The sequence below is a fragment of the Hyaena hyaena genome, unplaced genomic scaffold (genome assembly GCF_003009895.1).
Source record: "Hyaena hyaena isolate Hyena2069 unplaced genomic scaffold, ASM300989v1 scaffold_155, whole genome shotgun sequence".
In the NCBI taxonomy this organism is placed as follows: domain Eukaryota; kingdom Metazoa; phylum Chordata; class Mammalia; order Carnivora; family Hyaenidae; genus Hyaena; species Hyaena hyaena.
In genome coordinates, this window is record NW_024080787.1 from 2,667,091 (window position 1) to 2,693,299 (window position 26,209).

Here is a 26,209-nt window from a genome sequence, read left to right on the forward strand (position 1 = left end):
CAGCTCTTTTTTCCTAATTTTCTTAACTTTATTGAGGCATATTTTATATATCATAAAGTCACCTATTTCAGGCATACACTTCAGTGATTTTTAGTAACGTCACTGAGTGGTGTGGCTGTAGCCGTAAATCAGTGTCTGCACATCATCCTCCCTGCAGTAGGATCCCTGCCCTCCTTTGCTCTTAACCCTGTTCCGCCCTGCACCCAGCAACCCTTCATCTGCTTTCTGTTTCTATACATTGCCTTTCTGGACATTTCATATGAATGGAATCCTACAAGATACTGGTCTGTTTTTCTCTCTGTTTCTCCATTCTAGATCTGTCACATTCCTTTCCAAAATTTGAAAAAATTAGAGGTATTTGATTGACAGGTCCCTAAGCAAATGACAGATTTAAACCCTTAGAGAGAGACCCCCAGCTGCCTCTCCAATGCACAGGAAGTAGTGGTTAGGAAATGCAGCACATTCCTGGGCATAAGTCATCCCACACACCCGAGAGCCACGCCTGCCCAGGCTCTGTCCTGTGCTGACTGTGTGCCCTTGGAGCTTCGGCCCCTGCCCGGCACGCACACCCTGAGAGGGAGCATCTTAGGACCGATTTCCAGGCATGCCCTTGTGTGATCCAGGTCGGCCTTGCCCATCCACACGCTCCTTCCCCAGCACACAGGTTTGTGACTTCTCTGAGCCTGTTACTACTTTTTGCCACAAGTGTTGTGGTAGTTTCTTTATTTTTTTTTTTCCAGTTATTTCTGTGCTTGCTTTGGTCCCTGCTCCTCAGTTATTAATCCTTGAAGGCAGGGAGGCTTTCACTCACCGCTTTCATCTGAATTGTGTCTGTGTGTCCTGCAGGTATGTAACAGGACACATCTGGGCCTGTCCCCCAAGTGAAGGAGATGACTATATCTTCCATTGCCACCCCCCTGATCAGAAAATCCCCAAACCAAAGCGCCTGCAGGAGTGGTACAAGAAGATGCTGGACAAGGCGTTTGCCGAACGGATCATTCACGACTACAAGGTACCTCGTGCTGAAACAGGCCACGGCGGCTTGATGGCGTGTCTTCCTCGCACTCACGCATGTGAGAGCTGTATTCGCCTATGAGGAGTAGAAAGGAAAAAGAATAAGAGCATTGGGGCGCCTCGGTGGCTCAGTCAGCTGAGCATCCAACTCTTGGTTTTGGCTCAGGTCATGAGATCAAGCCCCTTCATCCGGCTCCAAGCTGAACATGGAGCCTACTTGCGATTCTCTCTATTCCTCTCCATTGCTTGTGTTCTCTTTCTCTCTCAAAAAAAGAAGAGTGTAGACAAAAGACATAGAAGCCTTGATCTGCAGTCCACCAGGATTTTTAGCTGGTGGTCTGAAAGCAACCACGATGCCTGTTGAAGTCTGATCTCAGGCATTCATGAGCCCCATCCTCTCCCAGTGGCATGGCCCCTGCACATGTTCCCAGGAGCGCCACTCAGTTCCCTCTTCTCACGGCCATGCTTCCTTCACTTGCCAGGACATTTTCAAACAAGCGACTGAAGACAGGCTCACCAGTGCCAAGGAGCTACCCTATTTTGAGGGTGACTTCTGGCCCAATGTGCTGGAGGAAAGCATTAAGGAGCTGGAGCAAGAAGAAGAAGAGAGGAAGAAGGAGGAGAGCAGTGCAGCCAGTGAGACCACAGAGGTAAAGAGACCCCAGGGGCCCACCCACACACTGAAGGCTGCGTGGATTTGTGCCGTTGGCTCCACAGGCCATGGCCGCCTTTGTGCTGATATTTTCACGTGTGCCCCTTCCCCTTCTCACCAGCCGGTGCAGGTCAGGACTGGACCCCAGGGGGCAGAGCCCACAGTCTGTGCGGGGCGGGCAGAGACGCATCACCCAGTGCAGGGGGGCACAGCCCACACTCCGTTGGTGCCGGAAACATATCACCTTGTAGGAGGCAGACAGAATGCTAGCTCTGGCATCTCTGAACAGGGCGGGCAGGGCAGCGCGGGGGCATGGCAGCCCGCTCACAGACAGAGCCAGTTGCTCCCGGTCCGCAGCAGACCTTCTCTGAGAATGAGACCCTCAGTCGATGGGCTTTTCCTTCAGCGTTGTTACGAGCCAGCCCTCCACCTGTTGCTGGGCTCTGTGCCCAGACTCCGTGCCCAGCAGTGCGCTGGTGACGCGAGGAGACTCCATCGCTGACCTCGAGGAGTATGTGTTCTAGTAGGAAGAATACATGCAGGTGGGGTGCGCTGGGACAGCAGCAGGAGCTGGAAGGAAGGGACCAGGCAGTGAGGGGCCTGTCTGGAGAGCTGGCCAAGGTGCAGCCGCCGGGAAGGAGCCCAGGCCGTCCTGGGGACACAGCCGCCAGTGGGAGGAGGAGGTGCGCAAGGGCTGGGGTTGAAGCAAGCGTGTTGCGTTCAGGATGCGCAAGGAGGAGAGGCCGGAGTTCACGTTTGGTTCGTGGCTGTAGTGGCAGTGAAGAGTGAATGGGGTGTTTGGGCAGGCGCAGCGGCTCTCTGTGGCCTGAGGAGAGTCCTGGCTCCGGGGTCTGCGGTGTCTGGGGTCTGAGCAGGTGCATCAGTACTTCTGTACCAGGGAGGGGTGACGGGAGAGCCCGTTTGGGGAAGAAGTACTGAGATGCCTGTGAACACCCGCGAGGGGCAAGGGGCTGTGCTCTCAGCTCGGGTCTGCGGTGCAGGTCCCAAGAAGAGCCTGAGGGCCGTGGTGGCCTGACTTCCTTCTGCTGGGGTCTCCTTGGAGGCCGGATCTGTCATTTGTCTTTTGATGACCACACTGCCCTGCCAGGGTCTCGGGGGGACATCAGGAGATCCTGTTCGCGAGCAGACCTTTGAAGGATGTGCCAAGTGTTAGTGGAAACTTGGGAGTTCGAGCAAGTGAGAGAGCAGAGCCAAGCTGTGAGCCTGAGGTAGCCCCTCTGTCTCTGCCACTGCCCAGCACCCTGGAGGGGAGGTGGCCTGAGTCAGAACACAAGTCCAGGGTTTGGGGGGTGGGGGGTTCACAGCAGGGAGAGGAGGGTCTGCGCCTGGATGGTGGACCAGCCAGAAGCCCAGCCTCTGCTTCCGAAGAGAGGGGCTCCGTGAGGGCAGCATAGGCCCCAGCTGTGTGTCCTGTCCGAGAAGGGCATGCCCTCCCGCCTCTGGCCTGGTGGAGGTCCCCGGCAAGGGACTTGCCCCTGGTGGAGAGAGTCCGTGCTCTCTGTGTCCGATTCTCAGAAGCAGCAGGCGGGTCCTGCCCAGAGGCCTCACGACAGACAGTGGCTTCCGTTCCGGACAGCACTCTGGCCGTATGGCTGCTCTGGGGCAAGATAGGGAGATGCTTGCACTAGTGGGGAAGAGACAGCACGGTGTCACCCGTGGGACCCCCCCACAGCAGGTGTGCGTGGGCACCACTCCAAGAAGAAAATCCAAAATTTTGTTATTCTCGGCAGCAAAAAAATTTATTGTTTTAATTATTTTGCTATATTTTCTGAACTTTGTGCAATGAATCTACTTTTCTTAAAAGTAAGCTTAATTTTAATTTTTTTTAATTGTTAAATATTCTTTTAAGTTTATTTATTTAAAAGAGAGCATGAGAGCACATGCGCTCAAATAGGGGAGGGGCAGAGAGGGAGAGACACAGTCCCAAACAGGCTCCACACTGAAGTCAAGAGCTGGACGCTTGGGGTGCCTGGGTGGCTTAGTTGGTTAAGCGTCCGACTTTCGCTTAGGTCATAATCTCACGGTTCGTGGGTTTGAGCCCCGCGTCGGGCTCTGGGCTGACTGCCAGCTTGGAGCCTGGATCCTGTTTCAGAGTCTGTGACTCCCTCTCTCTCTGACCCTCCCCTGCTCACGCTGTCTCTCTCTCCTAGAAATAAATAAAACATTAAAAAAAAAAAAAAAAAGCTGGACGCTTAAGCGACTGAACCACCCAGGCGCCCCTAAAAGTCAGCTCAATTTTTAGAAAAGTCTGAAGATTTACAGGAAACTCCAGGAGATATATGGGGTCCCCTGCGTTCCACTGGTCTGTCCTGCTGCCATGTTGCACTGCTGTCCCCTGTGTGTGATGGTGGCTAAAGCAGCGTTGATGCGGCTTTGTGAACCACAGTCCATGCTCAGTCAGCATTCTCACTTTCCACTGGCGTCCTCCCCTCCCTGGCCAATGTGCCAGGGGGTGTCCACACTCTTTGGGTAGCTTGGCTCTCTCAGACTTGCCTGGGGACTTCCTCAGTGGCCCCCTCTTAAGCACCCGGGGTGTCTGTCCCTCCCCCGTTCCTCTCTCTTGGTGAGAGTGAAATTCTTTGGACCAGATGCAGCAAACACGTCCACCCTGGTGCCTGGGCTCTTGCCAGAGTAGGGGTGCCTTAACGGAGGAGCAGGATGGACTTAAGTCAGGTGGGGCGCTCATGGTGGGTTTCAGGCCCACTTGGGGCCGGGGAGACGTCCCACCTCAGGCAGCCTTGCCAGGGACATTGGCAGGGGCCTGTTTTGGAGCCCCAGCTCCTATCCATGCAGTAGCTTCTCTTTGGGCACCTCGCCCCCGTCTCATGCACTGTGAATGTTTGGAAGCTTTGCGAGGCAGAGGACCAGTCACTGCGCGTGCAGGACGTGGCACGGAGTGGCGGGTCAGTGGTGCAGTGTAGAGCCATGAGAAGCAGCTGATCCTCCCTCAGTTGTTAGGGTCTGAGCTAGCATCCTGGGCAAGTTTTCCCTTGAGAGATGACCTGCCGTGTGGCCGGCTTGGCATGGGCGGTGCTTGCTTTCATGTTTCTGTGTCACCACTGCACCCCCAGGTCCTGCTCCTATCCTCGCCTCTGCCTCTGTGACTCTCTCTGAAGGCAGCGGTGTGTTTCCAGCCATGCGTGGGCTCCTGCCCTCGGCCGGGCCTCCTGGAGCCCCCATGGCCTGTGAGCTGGGTGTCCCAGGCCAGGGTCCAGGGTCGGGCGTGGGGAAGAGGAGGCTGGGCTTGTCGGACAGCTTCGCCTGTCATTTTAGGGCAGCCAGGGCGACAGCAAGAACGCCAAGAAGAAGAACAACAAGAAAACCAATAAGAATAAAAGCAGCATCAGCCGAGCCAACAAGAAGAAGCCCAGCATGCCCAACGTGTCCAACGACTTGTCCCAGAAGCTCTATGCCACCATGGAGAAGCACAAGGAGGTAGAGGCGCACGGTGGGCGGGCGGGCTCTGGGGGGCCCGGGGCTGTTGGGCAGGACTGGCCCACAGAAGGCAGGGCTGCCGGTTGTGTGACCCACGTGGCACGGCACCAGCTCCATGCAGCCCCGGGGAGCCTGGGTGGTCCTGGGCGCCACTGCGCCTGCCTCTGTGGGGGGTGGGGGGTGCTCACGCTGCTCTCGCCTGCAGGTCTTCTTTGTGATCCACCTGCACGCTGGGCCCGTCATCAACACGCTGCCCCCCATCGTCGACCCCGACCCCCTGCTCAGCTGTGACCTCATGGACGGGCGTGACGCCTTCCTCACCCTCGCCAGAGACAAGCACTGGGAGTTCTCGTCCCTGCGCCGGTCCAAGTGGTCCACGCTGTGCATGCTGGTGGAACTGCACACCCAGGGTCAGGACCGCTTTGTCTACACCTGCAATGAGTGCAAGCACCATGTGGAGACGCGCTGGCACTGCACCGTGTGTGAGGTAGGCCCCCGCCCTCGCCCCTCTGCGCATCAGCAGCCTGCAGTGACCTGCGCGGTGGCCATTTCCTAGGGGAACAGAGTGACCAAACGGAAAAGGCTCACCTGCCTCCTGGCCTTCTCGGGGGCTGTTGGTCATGAGGTGGATGTTTTTGAGCTCTCAGATACAAGGGTCCTGGTCGACGTGGGTCGGGGGTGTGTGGTGTGCCAGCTCCGGGCTCAGCAGCGGGCATCCAGGGTAGGAAAGTAGCCGCCCATCTCCCTTCACGGAGTGCAGTACAGCAGGGCCGAGAACGCTTGGCCCCCGTGTTCCTGACTCACAGAGGCCGGCAGTGTCTGTGCCAACTTGTTCAGCGTGAGGTGATCACACAGCGCTTCCATCTTACCCCTGGGGTTTCGCCCACGCCGGCCCTGTGTCTGGCACATCCAGTGGCCTCATGCCAAGGCGGGCCGTGCTTCTGTTCCCCCCGGATTCTGACTGCTTTCCCCTTTTTGTGCCTCCAGTTGTAGCCTTGCTGAGAGGCTGGGAGTGCCCTGCTGTATGGCCCTGCCGGGCCCCTCTGGTTCGGGGTCTTGGACCCCTCCTGCCTTGTCCTAGTGGACCCTGTGATCGCATACACTGACTCCGCTATGAGAACGGGTGTGGGCTGTCTCGGGCCCTTCGTCTCCCCCAACAGATAGTCACAGGCCCCATTCCCCCACCCAGTCCTCGCCTCACCAGTGTCAGTGTTCAGAATGGTCCCCAGAGTCACATGCCCATAGGACCAACTCTGATCTCAGGTTGAGGGGGCACATGGGGCCTCTGTAATGCCTTTGTCTTTATTCCTTGTTTTTTCCAGCCTTCTTTGGTTCTTTGTCACTTCCCACTGTGTCCTTTTTCAAAAAGGATCTGTTCTGGGGTACCTGGGTGGCTTACTCGGTTGAGTGTCGACTCTTGATTTCAGTTCAGTTCATGATTGCAGGGCTGTGGGATCGAACCCCACATCGGGCTCTGTGCTGAGCATGGAGCCTGCTTGGGATTCTCTCTCTCCCTCTCTCCCTCTGTCTCTGTAGCATGTGAATACATTCTCTCTCTCTCTCTCTCTCTCTCTCTCTCTCTCTCTCCCTCCCTCCCTCCCTCTCTCTCTCTCTCTCTCACCCCCAACCCTGTCTCTGTAGCATGTGAGTACATGCTCTTGCCCTCTCAAAATAAATAAGTCAATACTAAAAACAAACCAAATAATCAGTCCTGATCACAGGGCTTCTTTCTCCAGACTTGCTTCTGGGTTACCCCAGTCTCCAGGTGCGATTTTTAAGATTCCTGCGAGCATGCGTTTTGTCACTGTGGTTTGAGCCCAGGGCCTGTCTTCTGGTGAAGGCCTCTCTGTCCCCCAGGCCCTTCTGGGCCGCCCTGCAGGGCTCTGGGAACACAATAGGGCACCCAGTAGCGGCCCCGGAGGGTGAGGGCCAGTCTCTAGAAACCCAGATCAGTGTCACTTCAGTGATCTTGGAAGACTGTCAGTCTTCCCCCGGCAGGTCCTCAGGGGCAGGGGGAAGAAGGAAAGGGGACAGGTGTGAGACCGCAGGACCAGGAGAGCCAGGGTGAGGGTCTGGGGCTGGACGTGTTGGGTGGTCGCATTAGCGTCTGCCTCGGCCTGTTGCTGACCCCTGCCTGTGCCCCATCCTTGTCCGCAGGACTACGACCTGTGCATCAATTGCTACAACACGAAGAGCCACGCCCACAAGATGGTGAAGTGGGGCCTGGGCCTGGACGATGAAGGCAGCAGCCAGGGTGAACCACAGTCCAAGAGCCCCCAGGAGTCGCGGCGCCTGAGCATCCAGCGCTGCATCCAGTCTCTGGTGCACGCCTGCCAGTGCCGCAATGCCAACTGCTCGCTGCCGTCCTGCCAGAAGATGAAGCGGGTGGTGCAGCACACCAAGGGCTGCAAGCGCAAGACCAACGGGGGCTGCCCGGTGTGCAAGCAGCTCATTGCCCTCTGCTGCTACCACGCCAAACACTGCCAGGAGAACAAATGCCCGGTGCCCTTCTGCCTCAACATCAAACACAAGCTCCGCCAGCAGCAGATCCAGCACCGCCTGCAGCAGGCTCAGCTCATGCGCCGGCGGATGGCCACCATGAACACCCGCAACGTGCCTCAGCAGAGTCTGCCTTCCCCTACCTCAGCACCGCCTGGAACCCCCACGCAGCAGCCCAGCACGCCCCAGACACCGCAGCCCCCCGCCCAGCCCCAGCCCTCACCCGTGAGCATGTCACCAGCCGGATTCCCCGGCGTGGCCCGGACTCAGCCCCCCACCACGGTGTCTGCCGGGAAGCCCGCCAACCAGGTGCCAGCCCCACCGCCCCCCGCCCAGCCCCCACCGGCTGCGGTGGAAGCAGCCCGGCAGATTGAGCGTGAGGCCCAGCAGCAGCAGCACCTGTACCGGGTGAACATCAACAACGGTGTGCCCCCAGGGCGCACGGGCATGGTGACCCCGGTGGGCCAGATGGCCCCCGCGGGCCTGAATGTGCCCCGTCCCAACCCGGTCAGCGGGCCCGTCGTACCCAACCTGCCACCCGGGCAGTGGCAGCAGGCGCCTATCCCCCAGCAGCAGCCGATGCCAGGCATGCCCAGGCCTGTGATGTCCATGCAGGCCCAGCCAGCCGTGGCGGGGCCTCGGATGCCCAGCGTGCAGCCACCCCGGAGCATCTCGCCCGGCGCCCTGCAGGACCTGCTGCGGACCCTGAAGTCTCCCAGCTCCCCGCAGCAGCAGCAGCAGGTGCTCAACATACTCAAGTCAAACCCTCAGCTGATGGCGGCTTTCATCAAGCAGCGCACGGCCAAATACGTGGCCAGTCAGCCAGGCCTCCAGCCCCAGCCCGGCCTCCAGGCCCAGCCCGGCCTCCAGGCCCAGCCTGGCCTGCACCAGCAGCCTGGCCTACAGAACCTGAATGCCATGCAAGCCGGCGGCCCCCGGCCCGGCGTGCCCCCGCAACAGCAGCCGATGGGAGGCCTGAACCCCCAGGGCCAGGCCCTGAACATCATGAACGCGGGGCACAACCCCAGCATGGCGAGCATGAACCCACAGTACAGAGAGATGCTGCGCCGGCAGCTGCTGCAGCAGCAGCAACAGCAGCAGCAGCAGCAGCAGCAGCAGCAGCAGCAGGGCAGCGGGGGCATGGCCGGGGGCATGGCCGGGCATGGCCAGTTCCAGCAGCCCCAGGGACCCGGAGGCTACCCCCCAGCCATGCAGCAGCAGCGGATGCAGCAGCACCTCCCCATCCAGGGCAGCTCCATGGGCCAGATGGCGGCTCAGATGGGACAGCTCGGCCAGATGGGGCAGCCCGGGCTGGGCGCGGACGGCGCACCCAACATCCAGCAGGCCTTGCAGCAGCGGATTCTGCAGCAGCAGCAGATGAAGCAGCAGATCGGGTCCCCGGGCCAGCCGAACCCCATGAGCCCCCAGCAGCACATGCTCTCAGGACAGCCCCAGGCCTCGCACCTCCCTGGCCAGCAGATGGCCACGTCCCTCAGTAGCCAGGTGCGGTCTCCGGCCCCTGTCCAGTCTCCGCGGCCCCAGTCCCAGCCTCCACATTCCAGCCCGTCGCCACGGATACAGCCCCAGCCTTCACCACACCACGTCTCGCCCCAGACTGGTTCCCCCCACCCAGGACTTGCAGTCACCATGGCCAGCTCCATAGATCAGGGACACTTGGGGAACCCCGAACAGAGTGCAATGCTCCCCCAGCTGAACACCCCCAACAGGAGTGCGTTGTCCAGTGAGCTGTCCCTGGTCGGCGACACCACAGGAGACACCCTAGAAAAGTTTGTGGAGGGTTTGTAGCATTGCGAGAGCATCGCTTTTTTTTGTTTTCCCCTTTCATGTCCTTGGACCTTTTGTACTGAAATCCAGGCATCTAGGCTCTTTTTATCCCTAGATGGAACTGCTACTTCCAAGCCATGGAAGGGTAGATTGCTGTTTAAAGAAACAATACAAAGAATATATTTTTTTGTTAAAAACCAGTTGATTTAAATATCTGGTCTCTCTCTCTCTCTCTCTCTCTCTCTCTCTTTTTGTTTTTTGTTTTTGTTTTTTTGTTTTGGGGGGAGGGGGGTTTTGTTTGGATTCTTTTTGTCGTCATTGCTGGTGACTCATGCCTTTTTTTAACGGGAAAAACAAGTTCATTATATTCATATTTTTTATTTGTATTTTCAAGACTTTAAACATTTATGTTTAAAAGTGAGAAGAAAAATAATATTCAGAAACTGATTCTTGAAATAACGCAAGCGTATAATGTATCCCGATAACTTTCTGACGTTGCGGGAAGATTTTTTCTATAGTGAACTCTGTGGGCGTTCTCCAAGTATTACCCCTGGAAGATAGGAATTGGCTCCTGCGTGCACACACGTACACACCCACACACACATCTATCTATACATACTGGCTTACGCCAAACTCTTGTCTTGCAGATGTAGAAATTGTTGCTTTGTTTCTCTGATAAAACTGGTTTTAGACAAAAAATAGAGATGATCACTCTCTTAGACCATGCTAATGTTAATAGAGAAGAAGCATTCTTTTCTTTCTTCTATGTGAAACTTGAAATGAGGAAAAGCAATTCTAGTGTAAATCATGCAAGCGCTATAATTACTATAAATAAGAAAATTCAAGAAGATTCAATCACTGTATAGAATGGTAAAATACGAACTCATTTCTTATATCATATTGTTAAATAAACTGTGTGCAACAGACAAAAAGGGTGGTCCTTCTTGAATTCATGTACATGGTATTAACACTTAGTGTTCGGGGTTTTGTTATGAAAATGCTGTTTTCAACATTGTATTTGGACTATGCATGTGTTTTTCCCCCCATTGTATATAAAGTACCGCTTAAAATTGATATAAATTACTGAAGTTTTTAACATGTATTCTGTTCTTTAAGATCCCTGTAAGAATGTTTAAGGTTTTTATTTATTTATATATATTTTTGGAGTCTGTTCTTTGTAAGACATGATTCTGGTGGATTGCTCATGGCGGAGAGGCGGTGACCACGGGCCTGGGGGCCCATGCCGAGGCCTGGGGCGGTGTTCTCTCTGCAGGGCCTGAGGAGGCGAAGCTTGGTGATGGCCTCATGTACTTGGTGCCCTACGGGCATCGTCACCCACAGTTAGGGGTGCAGATGGGTCTGAACAACACTTTGCCTCCTGTCCTCCTCCCCAAATCCTTGAGAAAACCCAGAGATGGGATGCTTCCTGTTGTTTGCAGCAGGCCCCCCCCCTTTCCTGTATGCAAACCCCAGAATTGATGTGAAATGTGCCCCGGGCACTGCTCCCCACCCCCCCATCCTGTGCTCCTTAGCACGAGGACGCTGCACGCTGGGGGCTCCTGCCCCAGGCTGGCCTGCAGGGCTGGGCTGGGCAGAGAAAGCTCTCCGCTTCCTCCTCCACCCTCTAGAGACTGGGAGGTGCCCAAAGACCATGGAGGGCAGCGCTGCGGTGAAACGGTGAAACGGGACAGGCACTTTGGCCACGTGGTTCCCCTCCCTTCCCCCAACTCCAGTATCAGATGCCCTTACCAAGAAGGTGACACTTGAGGCCCTGGATGCTGTAAGCATCACGTCTCAGGGGCAGAGCCCCTCCAGGGAGCATGCAAGTTCGCCTCCAGACACTCCCCCCCCGCACAAGTGAAAAAAAAATCCCGGCTCTTGTCCCCCAGTTGGGGGGTTGTGGCCAAGTCAGAGCTCTTGACCCAGATAGCTTCTCTTTTGGCCTGTCTTCACAGAGATAATTTCAAAATACTTGATTTGGGAATCTAAATTTGTGGAAATTTTCTATTTTCTAAAACATTAGCTCTAGCACAGAGCTTTCCCGTAGATTAAGCCAGTCCTCAGCACTGCCAACCAACCCCTGCCTCCGCCGCATGCCTGAGAGGGAAGGCAGGGCCACCGCCCTCCAGTGGCCATCTGGCCATCCTTGCTCTGCCTGCTTGCTTCTCGTTTCTGGGACCCTCTTCCAAAGCACCCTCGCCACTGACAGTACAACCCTGAGCCCGTGTTCAGGCAGAAGCAATGACCTGTTTGGGTCCCTGGAGGAGCAGCTCCAGGCCCATGGCACTTGTGCAGGGTGGCCGTTTCATGCAGTCGGGGGAGGGGAGGCATCTTTTTCAGGTCCTCCTGGAATCCAGAACTGTGTGTACACATCTCATCTTTTTGGAGTCCATGTCCTGTGCGATCTGCCAAAGGATGCGGCTGCGGGTGTGTGGTCTGTGGACGCCAGTCCCGCGCTGGGTGTAAGGAGGTTTCTGTAAGCTGCCAAGCCCCGGCACTGTGTCTCATGCTGTATACTAAAGAGGAGAAGAAAAAGTCCTATATTTGTGATCAAAAAGAGGAAACTTGAAATGTGCTGGTGTTTATAATAAAAGCTGGTAAAACTGCTTGGATTCAACGATGGTCCCAGTTGGCTAATGACCCTTAGAATTGGCCTAGCTGCTAGTCTTCATAAGATCCAAGGGCCTGGGCTGAGTGTGTCCAGTACATGTGTTTCATTATGTTCCTAAGAACTTAGCATGTTAGAAATAGGAATAGGATGTAATTTCTGGGATATGAGGCCAGCCTAGTGTGTTCTGTTGATAAGATCTCAGGCTGTAGATGTAACTTTCTCCTCCACCCCCTACTGCTACAAAGATTCTGTTTAAGTCAGAACGTGCTTCAGGCCCAACATGGGGAAAGTTAGCGGCTCTGACAAAAGGTCTTTTGATGGAGGAGCTGAGTGCTTGCTGGTCACCAGCGTGCCTTTGGGAAACCCTTCGCCTAAGGACAGTGCTGAGAAGCAGGCATGGGGATGGGGACAGAGTCCACTTGGGCTCCGAAAGCTACCCTGCACCTTCCGGGATGCCGCGTTCATCCCACTGGGTTACCCAGGTGTAATTTCAATGTGTGAAGTCAAGAGTAGGGAAATGGGAAATTTGAGTGAATGTAGCCTCCAGGCTAGAGGACAAGACAGGAACTTTGGTGAGTCAAGAAGGCAGAGTGGTGTTTTTGGTGCACTGGCGCCTCCCTACAGAGGATTTACCAGGCTGTGTTGACTATGGCCCCAGAGTGAGATGGCTTCACCCAGCGGAGAATCCACAGGCGCTGACCGAACTTGCTTGGGGTGATTCAGGCAAGTTTGAGAGGCGATAGGCGAGCAGGAAGCGAGCTCGTGGGACATGAGGTTCTGCAGTGTCTCGGTGGAAGGACAGCCAGTGGGCACGTCGCATGGCAGTACCCAGGAGCTGGGGCCGGGGCTGTGAGTGAGCAGGCGTGGGCCGCTCAGCCAGAGCCACACGCTTCACCCCTGGGCCCAGAAGGAGCTTTTCTCCACTCCTGGTTCCACAGGCTCACCTAGAACTCACTTTTGGGGAGACCTCAGGGAAGGGGGGCATTACGATAGCTCATAACCCCTCAAACATCACAGACAGTAAGTGGTAACCAAGTCCTCACACAGAACTAAGTGGGACTTGGCCTGCCTGTGTCTGGTGCCCACCGGCTCACTGGGCATCAGCCTAATGTCCACAGCTTTAAGCTCCGAGTGTCCAGTGACCGAAACCAGCGCCTGAAGAGGGCCGTTACTGACGTGGGCCTTACTCTCTGGGCCAGCAACAAAGAAACCTCTTCTGAACAATGTTTCAAGTGAGTCTCTACCGGCATATCAACACAGTTCAGACTAAAAGATCCATAAGGCTAGTAGTGATGTTTAGAGAATGTCCCCAGTAAGGGTGGGGACCCTGTGTCCGCAGGTCCTTTAGGAAAATGTCCAGAGAGGTCCTCCTTGGAAGGATGGCAAGGAGACGATGGCTCCCTGCACCCTGACCCTTCCTGTGTCTTTCCAGGACCCCTCATGTCTGGCACAGGTTTGAGGGCCTCAGAAGAGGGAGGATTGTCTAACGTGCTGCCATGGGGGGTTGTATGGAGCCAGCTCCAGGGAGGGAGAGTCGTGGGGCCCAGATGCTTGCGTCATGGCTGTGCTCCCAAAGCTGGGAGGACAGAGAAAGGGGCAGCAGGCTTGAGAGAGGCCAGGGACTGTGCAGGAGGCATTCAGAGTCGCCTGGTGCTCAGCAGCCAGAACCAGCGCCCCCAGTGAGGGCTGGACCTCCACAGGCAGAAGAGCAGGGGACGCCCCGAGCTTCCAGGGAGGCCAGTTCTCACTGTTCCCAACCCTCTAGACACTTGAGTTCTGGGCTCCGGCTTCCTGGGCAAGGAAAGGGGGTTCTCTTGTGGGGAGAGGGCAGGAAAGATGAGATCGGGTCCCACGCCGAGGCCCCTTCCCCTCCAGAACAGGCAATTTCAGGGATGCACAGCTGCGGCTTCTGGTTGTCCATGAAATAAGCAGGTCCAGGACAGCACATCACCATCCCTGGCGCACAGACGCCTTAGCTGGGATCTCGCTGATGTTCTGATGTAGTAGGTCTGGGCCCAGGGGGTGGGCAGACCTGAGGGGTTTTTTTAGGGTAATTTTTTTTAAGTTTACTTATTTTATTTTGAGAGACATCATGCACAGGAGGGGCAGAGAGAGAGAATCCCAAGTAGGTTCTGCTCTGACAGCACAGAGCTCGAGTGGGGGGCTCAAACTCACAAACCATGAGATCATGACCTGAGCCAAAGTTGGATGCTTAATGGACTGAACCACTCAGGCACCCCAGCTTCTGAATTTCTAATGAGCTCCCAAGTGAGTCCTGGCTCTCAGTCTACACTTTGAATAACAAGGCTGTAAGAGAACCATCTTGACTTTGAAATTGCCTTAGTCTTTTTTTCTTAAAAGATTTTTTTTAAATGTTTGTTTATTTTTGAGAGACAGAGTGGGAGTGGGGGAGGGGCAGAGAGGGAGACAGAATCCAAAGCAGGGTCCAGGCTCCACGTTGTCAGCACAGAGCCTGATGTGGGGCCCGAACTCACGCACTGTGTGATCATGACCTGAGTGGAAGTCGGCCGCCCAACTGACTGAGCAACCCAGGCGCCCCTTCATACAGATTTTTTTAAAGTAATCTCTACACCCCATGTGAGGCTCGAACCCACAACCCCAAGAGCTGCACGGTCCACAAACAAGCCAGCCAGGCCTCCCTCAACTGCCTTAGTTTTAATATTCACAATAAACATGGTGCAGGGAAAGGGGGTTTGGTCAAGTGGTTCTTTGGCCTCCTTCACAGCATTCGTTCCAAGCTGGCATCTTCTAAAAAAATAAATAAATAGGGGCGCCTGGGTGGCTCAGTCGGTTGAGTGTCCAACTTCGGTTCAGGTCATGATCTCACGGTCTGTGGGTTCGAGCCCCACATCAGGCTCTGTGCTGACAGCTCAGAGCCTGGAGCCTGCTTCAGGTTCTGTGTCTCCCTCTCTCTCTGACCCTCTCCCGCTCGCTCTCTGTCTCTGTCTCTCAAAATAAAGACATTAAAATGTAATAAATAAATAAAATAAAAAATTAAAAAATCCAAGCTGGCATCTTCTGTCCCCTTTGTCCTCAAATTCCTGAACAAGTGCCTGGCGGCCTGAGGTCCCCTGGACGGGACAGGAATTAGGGCAGAGCCCAGGGGACAAAGAGGCACAGGAAGACGTCCTGACTGTGAAGTGCACTGTACAAAGTGCGGGTGGTGAGGAGAACACACAAGGGGGTGCCATCACACTTGCTTTGCCACAGAAGCAGGGGGAGTGCCCTCCTCCCCAGCGGGTCTTCCAGGTGACGAAAATGCTTGTGCGCCCCTTGGAGCAAGTGCTGGGATCAGTCCCATCCTTCCTGTTTCTTGAACACCCAACCCTCCGAAGACACCTGGCTGACACTGAGACCACGGCCCCCTCTGACCTGTCCCTGGCAGCGCTGGCAGCTTCAGGGAAAGCGCTGGTTGGCTCGTGTTTCCACCCTGTCCTCCGATGCCCCAGCGGAGCGAAGAATCCTGACGGAGGGGACCTCTTCATACCTGCAGAGATGCAGTCTCGGTGACGGGAACCTGCTCGGGCCTGATGCCAGGTGCTGCTCAGGATCCCACTGGGACTGGGCTTCTGGCTGGAGTAGGGCTCCGTGGCATCCCGGCCACGGCCCGTCCAGAGGGGTGGCAGGACTTCCCTGGCACGGAACAGACATGGAGAGGGGCCCTGCAGCCACCAGGAAGCCATGCTGAGCAGGGAGAGGGGCCGTGGGCAGGCAAGGCGTGGTAATGGTGTGTCAGGGTGTAATGGTGGCTCTAGGAATTCCAGGGCCATCGCCTGAGCCGAAAGGCACACGTGCCCACGCACCCAACCGAGCACGGAATGGACTGGCCTCTTCACGCTGGAGTCTGTCACACCACACTAATTTTTAACTTGCAAACCATACACGCAACGGATTTTGAGTTTGGGTGGACATCTTTTATTCCAATGCCTACAGTGACCTCATCCATACATGGGGGTGGGGGGGAATGTGATCTGAGTACTTTGCCAGGACAGAAAGGATCTTTCCAAACATGCCCTCAGGGTTAGCTCTCCAAGTGGTATCCCCCTGTGGAAGTTTCTAGGAATAAAAGCAGTGGGAGACATGGCTGCCTCCTTCACCCTGCCTTCCCCTGAGCCACACATGCGCAGAAGAGAACCCACCGGTGACACTTTGTGGTCAGCTCTCTTATATTATGATGCTAGACAGGGAGGCCAAAAGCCCACTAGGTGGGGCACAGACCATGTTCGTGGGATTGCCGAGGGCAGCCCGCCTAATGGGTGGCCAGGAAGTCTCAAGAGGGGCCTGGACCAAATGCCAATGCCACAAGGCATGAAAAGGGACAAAAGCCTTGGGTCCAATCACTCCTGAAAGTTTGGGGGATCTGTGGAATTAACTTGTGACGTTTCCAATGTCTTTGAATGGTGGAATTAAAAGTGGACACTGACAAAGCAGAAGAAACCATTTGGAGAAAAAGCCTCAGAGTTACCCAATGAAATGAGAAAGGTTCTAGTTAGTTCCAGGCCAGGTCCTGAGTGGCTATACCTGCCTCCACAAAGGGCCACAGGTCTTGCTTCCGGCCAGATCCCACCATCAGCATGTGTACAAGTAGGCGTCAGGGCCTGGGCTCTTGGCAGATATTGTACTGTCGTGGGCAGGTCTCTGAAGTTACCAAGAGGTTGACATTCATCAAACACACCAAGATGGCTGTTGAGTGAATGAGCATAAGACTGTGCTTATGAGTTCTGACCCACGCTGAGTTGGTGTCAAGTCCTACGAAGGACTTTAAGAGACGCCTGGATGGCTCAGTTGGTTAAGTGTCCAACTTCAGCTCAGGTCATCATCTCATGGTTCATGAGTTCAAGCCCCACATCGAGCTCTGTGTTGACAGCTCAGTCTGAAGCTTGCTTCGGATTCTGTGTCTCTCTCTGCTCCCTCCCCGCTCGCACTCTGCACCTCTCTCTCTCTCTCTAAGTAAATTTAAAAATCCCATCATCTTTGAGTCCTTTCCTAGACAAAGAGCACCCTATAGCTATGAGATTCTCTCCTCGGAACTCTTGGGATGTTGCCTGATGAGGGAAAAACATGCCCAGAAGTTGGTGCCTTGAACAAAGGAAGAAAAAGGGAGAAACTTATATTTGTTTTTCCTTTTCAGTGAACATTTAAAAAATATGGTAAAATCTACAGAACATAAAAAAGAGTCGGCCGTAACTATTTTCAAGTGTGCAGTTGAATGGTATTAAGTGCATTCCCGTTGTTGCACATCTATCTCCAGAACTCTGTTCATCTTGCAAGACTAAAATTCTATCCCCATTAGACACTAACTCCCCATTCCTCCTCCTGCCAGTCGCTGGCTCCCACCCTTCTACTTTTGGTCTCTCTGAATTTGACAATTCAAACTGCCTCATGTTAGAGGAATCATACGGTATTTGTCTCTTTGTGTCTGGCTTATTTCATGGATCATAATGTCCTCAAAGTTCATCTGTGTTGTGGCAGATGTCAGAAATGCTTCCTTTCTATGGTTAATAACAGTCCATTGCATGTATATTCCATGCTGTGTGTGTCCATTCAGCTGCTGGGCACTGGCGTTTCTTCTACCTTCCGCCCACTGTGAATAATACAACAGGCATATCTCATGGCCCTCAGCTCACTCCAGGGGAAGGCAGTGACCTCTGGAGAAGGAACTGGCAACCTCCGTGGTGGTCAGGAGACCCAGAGGCCCTCTCCTCTCTTGCTTCTCTCTGCCCCCCACCCCCACCCCAAGCAAGGCCCTGCCAGTCTCCTTCATCAACTCAATCTGTACATCTGTAATCATTTTTTTCTTCTTCCCTTTTCCTTGTATGCATAGGGGCTGACATCTGCCCAGGCCCCCTCAAGACTTGGTTTGGACCCCCAGGAACCTTAAAAAGCCACAGTTCCCTGGGCTCCCAGAAGACTGAGTATCACAGACATCTGTAGCTGAGGTGATTCCTGAAGCCTACAGGCCAAGAGAGGACAGGAGGCCTTGCTAGGTCTGTCTGGAACCTGGTAGGTTTGCCCTCCACAGACCCTGGGTCCTGTTCTTGTTTTTTAATTTAAACTTATCTTTTATTGAAGTATAGTTAACACCAGACATCCCTCATCCTTAACTGAAGTGTAGGTTTCCCCCTCCTGAAATAAAAGGGCTCCCCAGCCTAGATCTATTGACTCACAGACCAATGTGTCAACTGCTACCAAAGGAATGATTTCCTGAATGAACAGCAAAGGCAATGGGAGGTGCAGACCCCTCAATTCTCCCAGAGTGGCTGCAGTGACATACTGGGAACGCCATACTGGGAACGCCATACTGGGACAGGCTAGTGTTTCTGGAAGGTGGTGGTGAAGGAAGGAGAGAGGCAGGGGTCAGATTATGCAGGGCCTGGAGGCAGAGGGGGTTTGGAATTGACTGCAAGTGTGCAGGGAAGCCACTGGAAGACAGAGACTGAGGCTTGTACGGTCCAGCTGCTGTGGGGCTTGCCGGTCTTCCTCCAACATGAGAGAATTCCTGGCTCTTCCAGCCTAATCTGCCCGCTTCACTGACAATCTTAGTTGCTGAAGCCTGGCACGTGGGGCTCAACCTTGACACCTTCCACCTGGAAGAATCCCTGAAGCGCTCCATCCCAGCGCCACCGACTATGTCCCGGCTCCGGGGGTGGAGAGGCTCTCTTGCGCTTTGCAGCCCTGGGCACAGCCCAAGTCCTTCGTTTCTGCAGTTTTTTGTTCCTGAGCCTCCAAATCACGTGGGGAGCCGCCCGGGTACGTTGTGCGCCATGGCGCTCAGCAAGAAGGGGCGTTGACGTGGGCAGAGAAAGACAGTCACAGGCCGAGGAAGCGCTGCCGGGCGTGGGGCCTGAGGGCAGCAACTCAGAGAGTGGGCGCAGCACAAGGTGCGGCGCTGCTGAATCACTACGTTCCATGCCTGGAACTTTGTGTGTCAACCACACATGAAAGGAGTTGTGGTCTCCTGGGTTCACGTTTTGCAGTGAAATCCACCCCATCTTTTTCCGCCCGCCTTGCAGAGCCGGCGGCCCCAGACTTGTCAAGACCCGGGAAGGTCCAACGCTTCCATCCCGACGCCGCCTTTACACACCCTCGGGGTGCGTGCGGGCGTCGGCCCCATTTAAGGGATGCACAATGTAAGGCCCAGCAGGCGAGCCAGGGCCCCGAGGCCGCGCGCACGTCCCGTCGCCCTTGACAACACGACACAAGGTCACTGAGGGCCCGCCCCCAGGCCCGACTGTCCCCGCGCTGGCCAGCAGCGCCCGCGCCACAGAGGCCCCCGCCCACCCGCCGGCGCAGGCAGCGGCCCGGGCAGCCCGGCGCTCTCCATGACGTCACCGCGCCGCGCCCCAGGAAGGCCCCGCCCCGTTCCGCCCCCGCCCCGTTCGGCCCCCGCGGAGCGTAGTGTCCCAGGCGCTGAGGAGGACGGACATGGCTCGCGAGTTGAGGGTGCTGCTGCTGCTATGCGGGCGCAGCCTGCGGGCGCCAGCGTTGGCTGCCGTCCCGAGAGGTGAGGGGAGCCGGGCGGCAGGCGGGCCCCCGCTTAGGTCCCGAGCCGGCTTCCACGTTCGTGGGACACGTGGAGGTTCTGTGAGACTTACGCGCCACACGCGCGGCGAACGCTGAGCTCGCGGTGCGGCCGCGTTTCCCCCCTCAGGTAGCGGGAATGCGCCCTGGCCCGCGGGACGCACCTGCAAGTGCTTCTCCGCGTCGAGCCCCGCGCCCGGGTCAAGCAGAGGGGTCGGGCGCTCCTCGCTCCTGCAGCGGAGGGCAGATTCGGGCGGTGGAAGGGGAGGGCGCGTGTGCGTGGAAACGGACTTCACTTGGGTGATTCACTTAAGCCTCCTCGTGGCGATTTTATTCCTCTCCGCCCCCAGGTGGTTTTACACGGGCGAGATGCAGAAACCACTTCGCGTGCTGCTTTCAACCCTCGGTGCCCGCTGTGCCTGGGAAAACACAGGGCTGCGAACCGGACAGAACAGGCTCTGCCCTGGTGCAGTCCCCGGACCGGGGGCGGGGAAAAATAACCCCAATCTCTGCTTTCTCCCTCCCCGCTGGGAACGACTTAGCGTTCTTTCCAGGTTCTATGCACGTTGTTCACACACATGTGAGCAGATGTGTCTATTTTTATGTGAAAAGGCCTAAATCGTATTTACAGTTTGCTACTGAAAAAAAAAAAACCCAAACATGTATTTACTTTGGAGACACAGAACAAGAGCAGGGAAGGGGCAGAGAGAGAGAGGGACAGAGAATCTGAAATGGGCTCTGCGCTGACAGCAGAGAGCTTCAGATCATGACCTGAGCCACCCAGGCACCCCTGAATTGATTTTTAAGATTGTGTTGTGAGGTGGAGAGGGTAGCAGGTTCGTCATTTCCTGTGGCTTTATAACTTCGGAGGCACCACAACCCCTGAGCGCTGTTACCTAATCTTGGGGATGCTCTTATTCTCACCGTTGGATTTGCCAGGACCCGTTTTGAGGCAGCCGCAGTAGGACTGGTCGGTGCTCAAGTTAATGTCTTCTGCCCTTTCCAATCTCCGTAAGCAGGACTCACTGTTGGAATTTTCTGTCTTAGACTTCTAAGGGGTGAGGCGTCCGCTTCAAGTGCCGGAAACATCAGAAGAGCAGGGTGCCCGTCTTTGTTGTAGTTGTTCAAGGAGGATTGTTTTCTTTCCCAAAATGAACCCCGTCTGGACCCCGTGCCACCGCAGCCTCACATTTCTTGCTTTTATTCTTTAGTTGCATTATCCTGCTTCATCCCTGTGCTCTTTGTTTGGGGGGCCTGTGCTGTTTAACTTCAACCCTCCCGCCTCTTCTGCTGCAGCTGGCTCAAGAATTCGGTAGGCAAATTTCAGGTGTTCCCACACTCTCTTCAGGATGAGCGAAAGAGGTTTCACCCTCGTGCGGAACAGCTGTTTGTGCTGCTAACATAACGTAATGAGAATACGTTTGATCCTTAACCGCTTAAAGTCTCAGTGTCATGGCCACCTCTGAAAACCGCAGTGCTGGGGCCTTGGTCAGCACCAGCGAACCACGTACACAGAGGGTGTGTGGCTGACTGCCCAAGAGGCACCGGGTGGGCCTTGGGCATGAGGCGCTGGGTTAGGACCAGAGGGGTTGAGTGAATCTGCAGAAGATCAGACCAACCCAGATGTTAAGAGGTCAGCAAAGGCCTTATTAGTCACTGGCCGAGTAGGTGGCCAGAAGTAAGGGGGACAAAATCTCCCCAGTGTTACCTGATACCAGGTAACAAAGGTGATTTCTGTAAGGAGAGTATTACTGAGGCAGTGCTGGTGGTTGTGGTCTCAAACCAAAATACTGGCTTGGGATCAATGAAGTGTATCCGGTTTACGCTCAAGTGAAATGTTTTAGGTTCAAAGCCACAGGATGTTTTTGAATTTGCACTTGTGGTGCTTCAACGTAGCTATCTAAAATATTGTTGTTGTTGTTTTTTAAGTTTATTTAATTTTGAGAGACAGAGTGCTGCATGCGAGCAGGGGAGGGAGAGAGAGAGAATCCCAAGCAGGCTCCTTGCTGTCATTGCAGAGCCTGACGTGGGGCACAAACGAATGTGAGATCATGACTTGAGCAAAAACTGATTTAGCCACCCAGGTGCCCCTGAACCCAAAACTTTAAACTTAGAAATGTTTTCACTGAAATGAGATGAGTAAATTTCAAACTTTTGTTGTCATAAGCTCCCTGTAAGAAATGCGTTCATATCATGATCTGCTATATGCAAGGATACGTATATGATACAAATGTGTGCCTCCTTAGCTGGAAGAGTTTTGTAAATAAGCTTTATTTATTTATTTGTAAATACTTTTATCGTGCGATACATTCTTTTGCTTTCCATTTCTTTTCTTTTTTTTTTTTTTTTTTTAAATTTCTGGTTTAACCCACATTTAGTGATTTCAAAACCAGCCACCAAAATTGGTGGGTCACCGGTCTTGACCTATGGTCGTGAAACTCTTTGCATTATGTGGCTGTGCCTCCTGAGAAAACAACCACGTGTTTCGAGGGCCTGCTTGGACTGTAGCATCATCACGGGGAAACCAGAGGCGAGTGGGTCCAGTGCAGTGCACATCTCCCATGTGGTATGGCAGTATCAGTTCATTTAGCAGACGTCTCAGCTGCCTCCTGTCCACCCGGTACTGCTCTGGTGCTGGCCAGGGAACAAAATAGACAAGAATCCTGGTCCTCGATGGTGATGGAGTGGAGACAAGTAAATGCTGTGTGGTATTAGGGGCTGAGCTCTCTGAAGAAATCAAAGCAGGAAGGAGAACCTGTTAGAAACAGGGCGGTCAGGGAAGGCCTCCTGCTAAACAAAGCCTGGAAGAAGGTGAAGGTGGCCTGGAAGGGTGGGTCAAGGCGAGCGAGCAGCCTGTGCCAGGGTCCTGAGGCAGGAGCGGGCTGGTATGTTGCAGGGACAGCATGGAGGTGGGGTCCAGTGCTGGGGCGCTCTCAAGAGCTGTCAGGTCAGAAGTGTGCCTCTTCCGCCTTAATGTGACTCGGGTTGAGATTTGGCCCATGGGGAAGACGAAGTTTGGAGTTCAGAGTTAAGGCTAATATTCTAAGAGTTTTCTGAGAAAAATCCTAAGTTTTTTTTGCTGAGAAGATAGGGCTGTTTTCCAGAACTAGTTGGTACAGTGAAAAAAATCTTCCACCCTCAGCATGCTGCGCGGTGGTGCCAGAAAAAGCCTGTGCGGCAGTGGGGGGGTGCACACCCACATCCCTCAGATAAGAAGCTCTCTGCCCTGGGCACAGCGCCTTCGGGCCTCCCAGGCTCGTGCCGTGATGCGTCTCAGGGTTTGTTTCCTGTCGCTGCTGAGAGCTCTGCTGTCCCCCCAGTACTGCCCCGTGTGGGGGCCCCTCACTCACTCGGCCCTTTACTAATGGGCATGTTCAGGTAATTCCCAAGTTTGGTTTACAGAACAGGCCTGGGGAGCACCTGCTGGCCGCTTCTCACACCTTCACCAGCGCGAGCCTAACCATATTTTAAAAGTTTGTCAGTCTGACATGAAAATGTCTTGTTTTAAAATGCATTTAAATGAGTGTGGTAAAGCATCTTTGTCTTTGATTCAAAGCCATTGATGTTTCTCTTTTTTGGGAATTGCTATTTTTCTCTTACACTCTTGGAGATTTTTTTTTTTTTAATGTTTTTTAATTTATTTCTGAGAGAGAGAGAGAGCACAAGCGCGAGCATGAGCAGGGGAGGGTCAGAGAGAGAGGGAGATACAGAATCTGAAGCAGGCTCCAGGCTAGCTGTCAGCACAGAGCCCGATGCGGGACTTGAACCCATGAACTGTGAGATCATGACCTCAGCCTAAGTCGGACACTTAACCGACTGAGCCACCCAGGCGCCCCCACTCTTGGAGTTTTTATTACAGACCTGTAAGTGACCTTCTATTAAGGAAGCTGGCCCTCTGCCATGTTTTCAGGTGTTTTTTCATAATGTGTTTGCCTGTCAACTTTAATATTCTTTTTTGGTAGTATGATTCTTAATTGTTCACACATGTTTTGTTTTTTTTTAATAACCTTTATACTCAACGTGGGGCTTGAACTCACTACCCTGAGGTCAAGAGTTGCACACTCTACTGACTGAGTCAGCCAGGTACCCCCATATATATGTATATATACATACATATATGTCTTTTTTTTTTTTTAATACAAGTTATTTGAGAGAGAGCCCACAAGTGGGGGAGCAGGAGGGAAGGGAGGCGGAGAGAGAATTCCAAGCAGGCTCTGCACTGTCAGTGTGGAGCCCAGTGTGGGGCTAGAATTCACTAATCATGAGATCATGACCTGAGCCAAAATCGAGAGTTGGATGCTTAACTGATTGAGCCACCCAGGTGCCCCTATATAAGTATTTTTTAATCAAAATTTATTTTTTATTGACATGTAATGGACATACTAGTTTTGGGCATATAACGTATAGTGATTTGATATTTATAAATTGCAAAATGATCACCACAATAAGTTTAGTGAACATCTGTCACCTCACATACTTAAATTTTTTTTCTTGTGATGAGAGCTTTTTTTTTTTTTTAAGGTAATCTCACACCTGATGTGGGGCTCAAACTCAGGACCCTGAGATCAAGTATCATGCTCTTCCAACTGAGCCAGCCAGGGGCCCCTTGTGATGAGAACTTTTATGATTTCTCCTATTTTTTTAAATGTTTTTTTTTGTTATTAAGACCAGATACAAGAGCAGTGACTGTAATGAAACAATATTAGATTTCTCTTGGAAAAAATGGCTTGATTCCTTCCTTCATGTTTATTTTAATTTTAATTTTTTTAAATTTACATCCAAGTTAGTTAGCATATAGTGCAACAATGATTTCAAGAGTAGAGTCTTTAATGCCCCTTACCCATTTAGCCCATCCCCCCTCCCACAACCCCTCCAGTAACCAGCTCTTTGATTGTGCTCCATATTTATGAGTCTCTTATGTTTTTGTCCACCTCCCTGTATTTATATTATTTTTGCTTCCCTTCCCTTATGTTCATCTGTTTTGTATCTTAAAGTACTCATATGAGTGAAGTCATATAATATTTGTCTTTCTTTGAGTAATTTCGCTTAGCATGATACCCTCTTTTTCTATCCACGTAGTTGCAAATGGCAAGGTTTCATTCTTTTTGATTGCTGAGTAATACTCCATTGTTATATATACCACATCTTTATCCATTCATCCATCGATGGACATTTGGGCTCTTTCCATACTTTGGCTATTGTTGATAGTACTCCTATACACATTGAGGTGCACCTGCCCCTTTCCAACAGCACACCCGTACCCCTTGGAAAAATACCTAGTAGTCTAATTGCTGGGTTGTAGGGTAGATCTATTTTTAATGTCTTGAGGAACCTCCAGACTGTTTTCCAGAGTGGCTGCACCAGTTTGCTTTCCCACCAGCAGTGCAAGAGGGACCCTTTCTCCTCATCCTCGCCAGCATCTGTTGTTGCCTGACGTGTTGATTTTAGCCATTCTGACGGGAGTGAGGTGGTATCTCATTGTGGTTTTGATTTGTATTTCCCTGATGATGAGTGATGTTGAGCATCATTTCGGTCTGTTTGCCATCTGGATGTCTTCTTTGGAGAAGTGTCTGTTCATATCTTTAGCCCATTTCATCACCTGATTGTTTTTTGAGTGTTGAGTTTGATAAGTTTTTTATAGATTTTGGATACCAACCCTTTATCAGATATGTCGTTTGCAACTATCTTCTCCCATTCCGTTGGTTGCCTGTTAGTTTTGATGATTGTTTTCCTTCGCTTTGCAGAAGTTTTTATTTTGATGAAGTTCCAATAGTTCGCTTTTGCTTTTGTTTCCTTTGCCTCTGGAGACGTGTTGAGTAGGAAGTTGCTGTGGCCAAAGTCAAAGAGGTTCTTGCCTGCTTTCTCCTCGAGGATTTTGATGGCTTCTTGTCTTACATTTAGGTCTTTCATCTATTTTGAGTTTATATTTGTGTCTGGTGTAAGAAAGTGGTCCAGGTTCATTTTTGTGCATGTCGGTGTCCAGTTTTCCCAGCACCACTTGCTGAAAAGACTGTCTTTATTCCATTAGATATTCTTTCCTGCCTTGTCAAAGATAAGTTGGTCATACGTTTGTGGGTCCATTTCTGGGTTCTCTATTTTGTTCCATTGATCTGAGTGTCTGTTTTTGTGCTAGGACCATAATGTCTTGGTGATTACAGCTTTGTAATACAGCTTGAAGTCTGGGATTGTGATGCCTCCTGCTTTGGTTTTCTTTTTCAAGATTGCTTTGGCTATTTGGGGTCTTTTCTGGTACCATAAAAATTTTAGGATAGTTTGTTCAAGCTCTGTGAAGAATGATGATGTTATTTTAATAGGAATTAAATTAAATATGTAGATTGCTTTGGGTAGTATTGACATTTTAACAATATTTGTTCTTCGTATCCAGGAACATGGAATATTTTTCCATTTTTTTGTGTGTGTCTTCAATTTCCTTAATCACCTTTCTTTCCTTTTTTTAAAAAATTTTTAATGTTTTTTTATTTATTTCCTGAGAGAGAGAGTGCAAGCAGGGGAGGCACAGAGGGAGGGAGAGACAGAATCTGACGATAGGCTCCAGGTCTGAGCTAGCTGTCAGCACAGAGCCCGATGCAGGGCTCGAACCCACAAACCGTGAGATCATGACCTGAGCCGAAGTTGGACTCTCAGCCAAC

The 26,209-nt window shown here is 52.9% G+C and overlaps 2 protein-coding genes across 2 annotated transcripts in view; both read left to right on the forward strand.

The window, feature by feature from the left end:
• Positions 1-10,504, forward strand: part of LOC120236454 (CREB binding protein) — a 130,303-nt gene extending 119,799 nt beyond the window's left edge. Inside the window, exons 27-31 of the mRNA XM_039239260.1 lie at positions 847-1,012; positions 1,497-1,664; positions 4,961-5,122; positions 5,328-5,609; positions 7,280-10,504. Of these exons, the coding sequence (XP_039095191.1) occupies positions 847-1,012; positions 1,497-1,664; positions 4,961-5,122; positions 5,328-5,609; positions 7,280-9,427 (2,926 nt within the window). The 3' untranslated portion in view covers positions 9,428-10,504. The remainder of the gene's footprint in view (positions 1-846; positions 1,013-1,496; positions 1,665-4,960; positions 5,123-5,327; positions 5,610-7,279) is intronic.
• Positions 10,505-19,418: 8,914 nt separating this feature from the next.
• Positions 19,419-26,209, forward strand: part of TRAP1 (TNF receptor associated protein 1) — a 45,124-nt gene continuing 38,333 nt past the window's right edge. Inside the window, exon 1 of the mRNA XM_039239281.1 lies at positions 19,419-19,542. Coding sequence (XP_039095212.1) covers positions 19,464-19,542 — 79 coding nt within the window. The 5' untranslated portion in view covers positions 19,419-19,463. The remainder of the gene's footprint in view (positions 19,543-26,209) is intronic.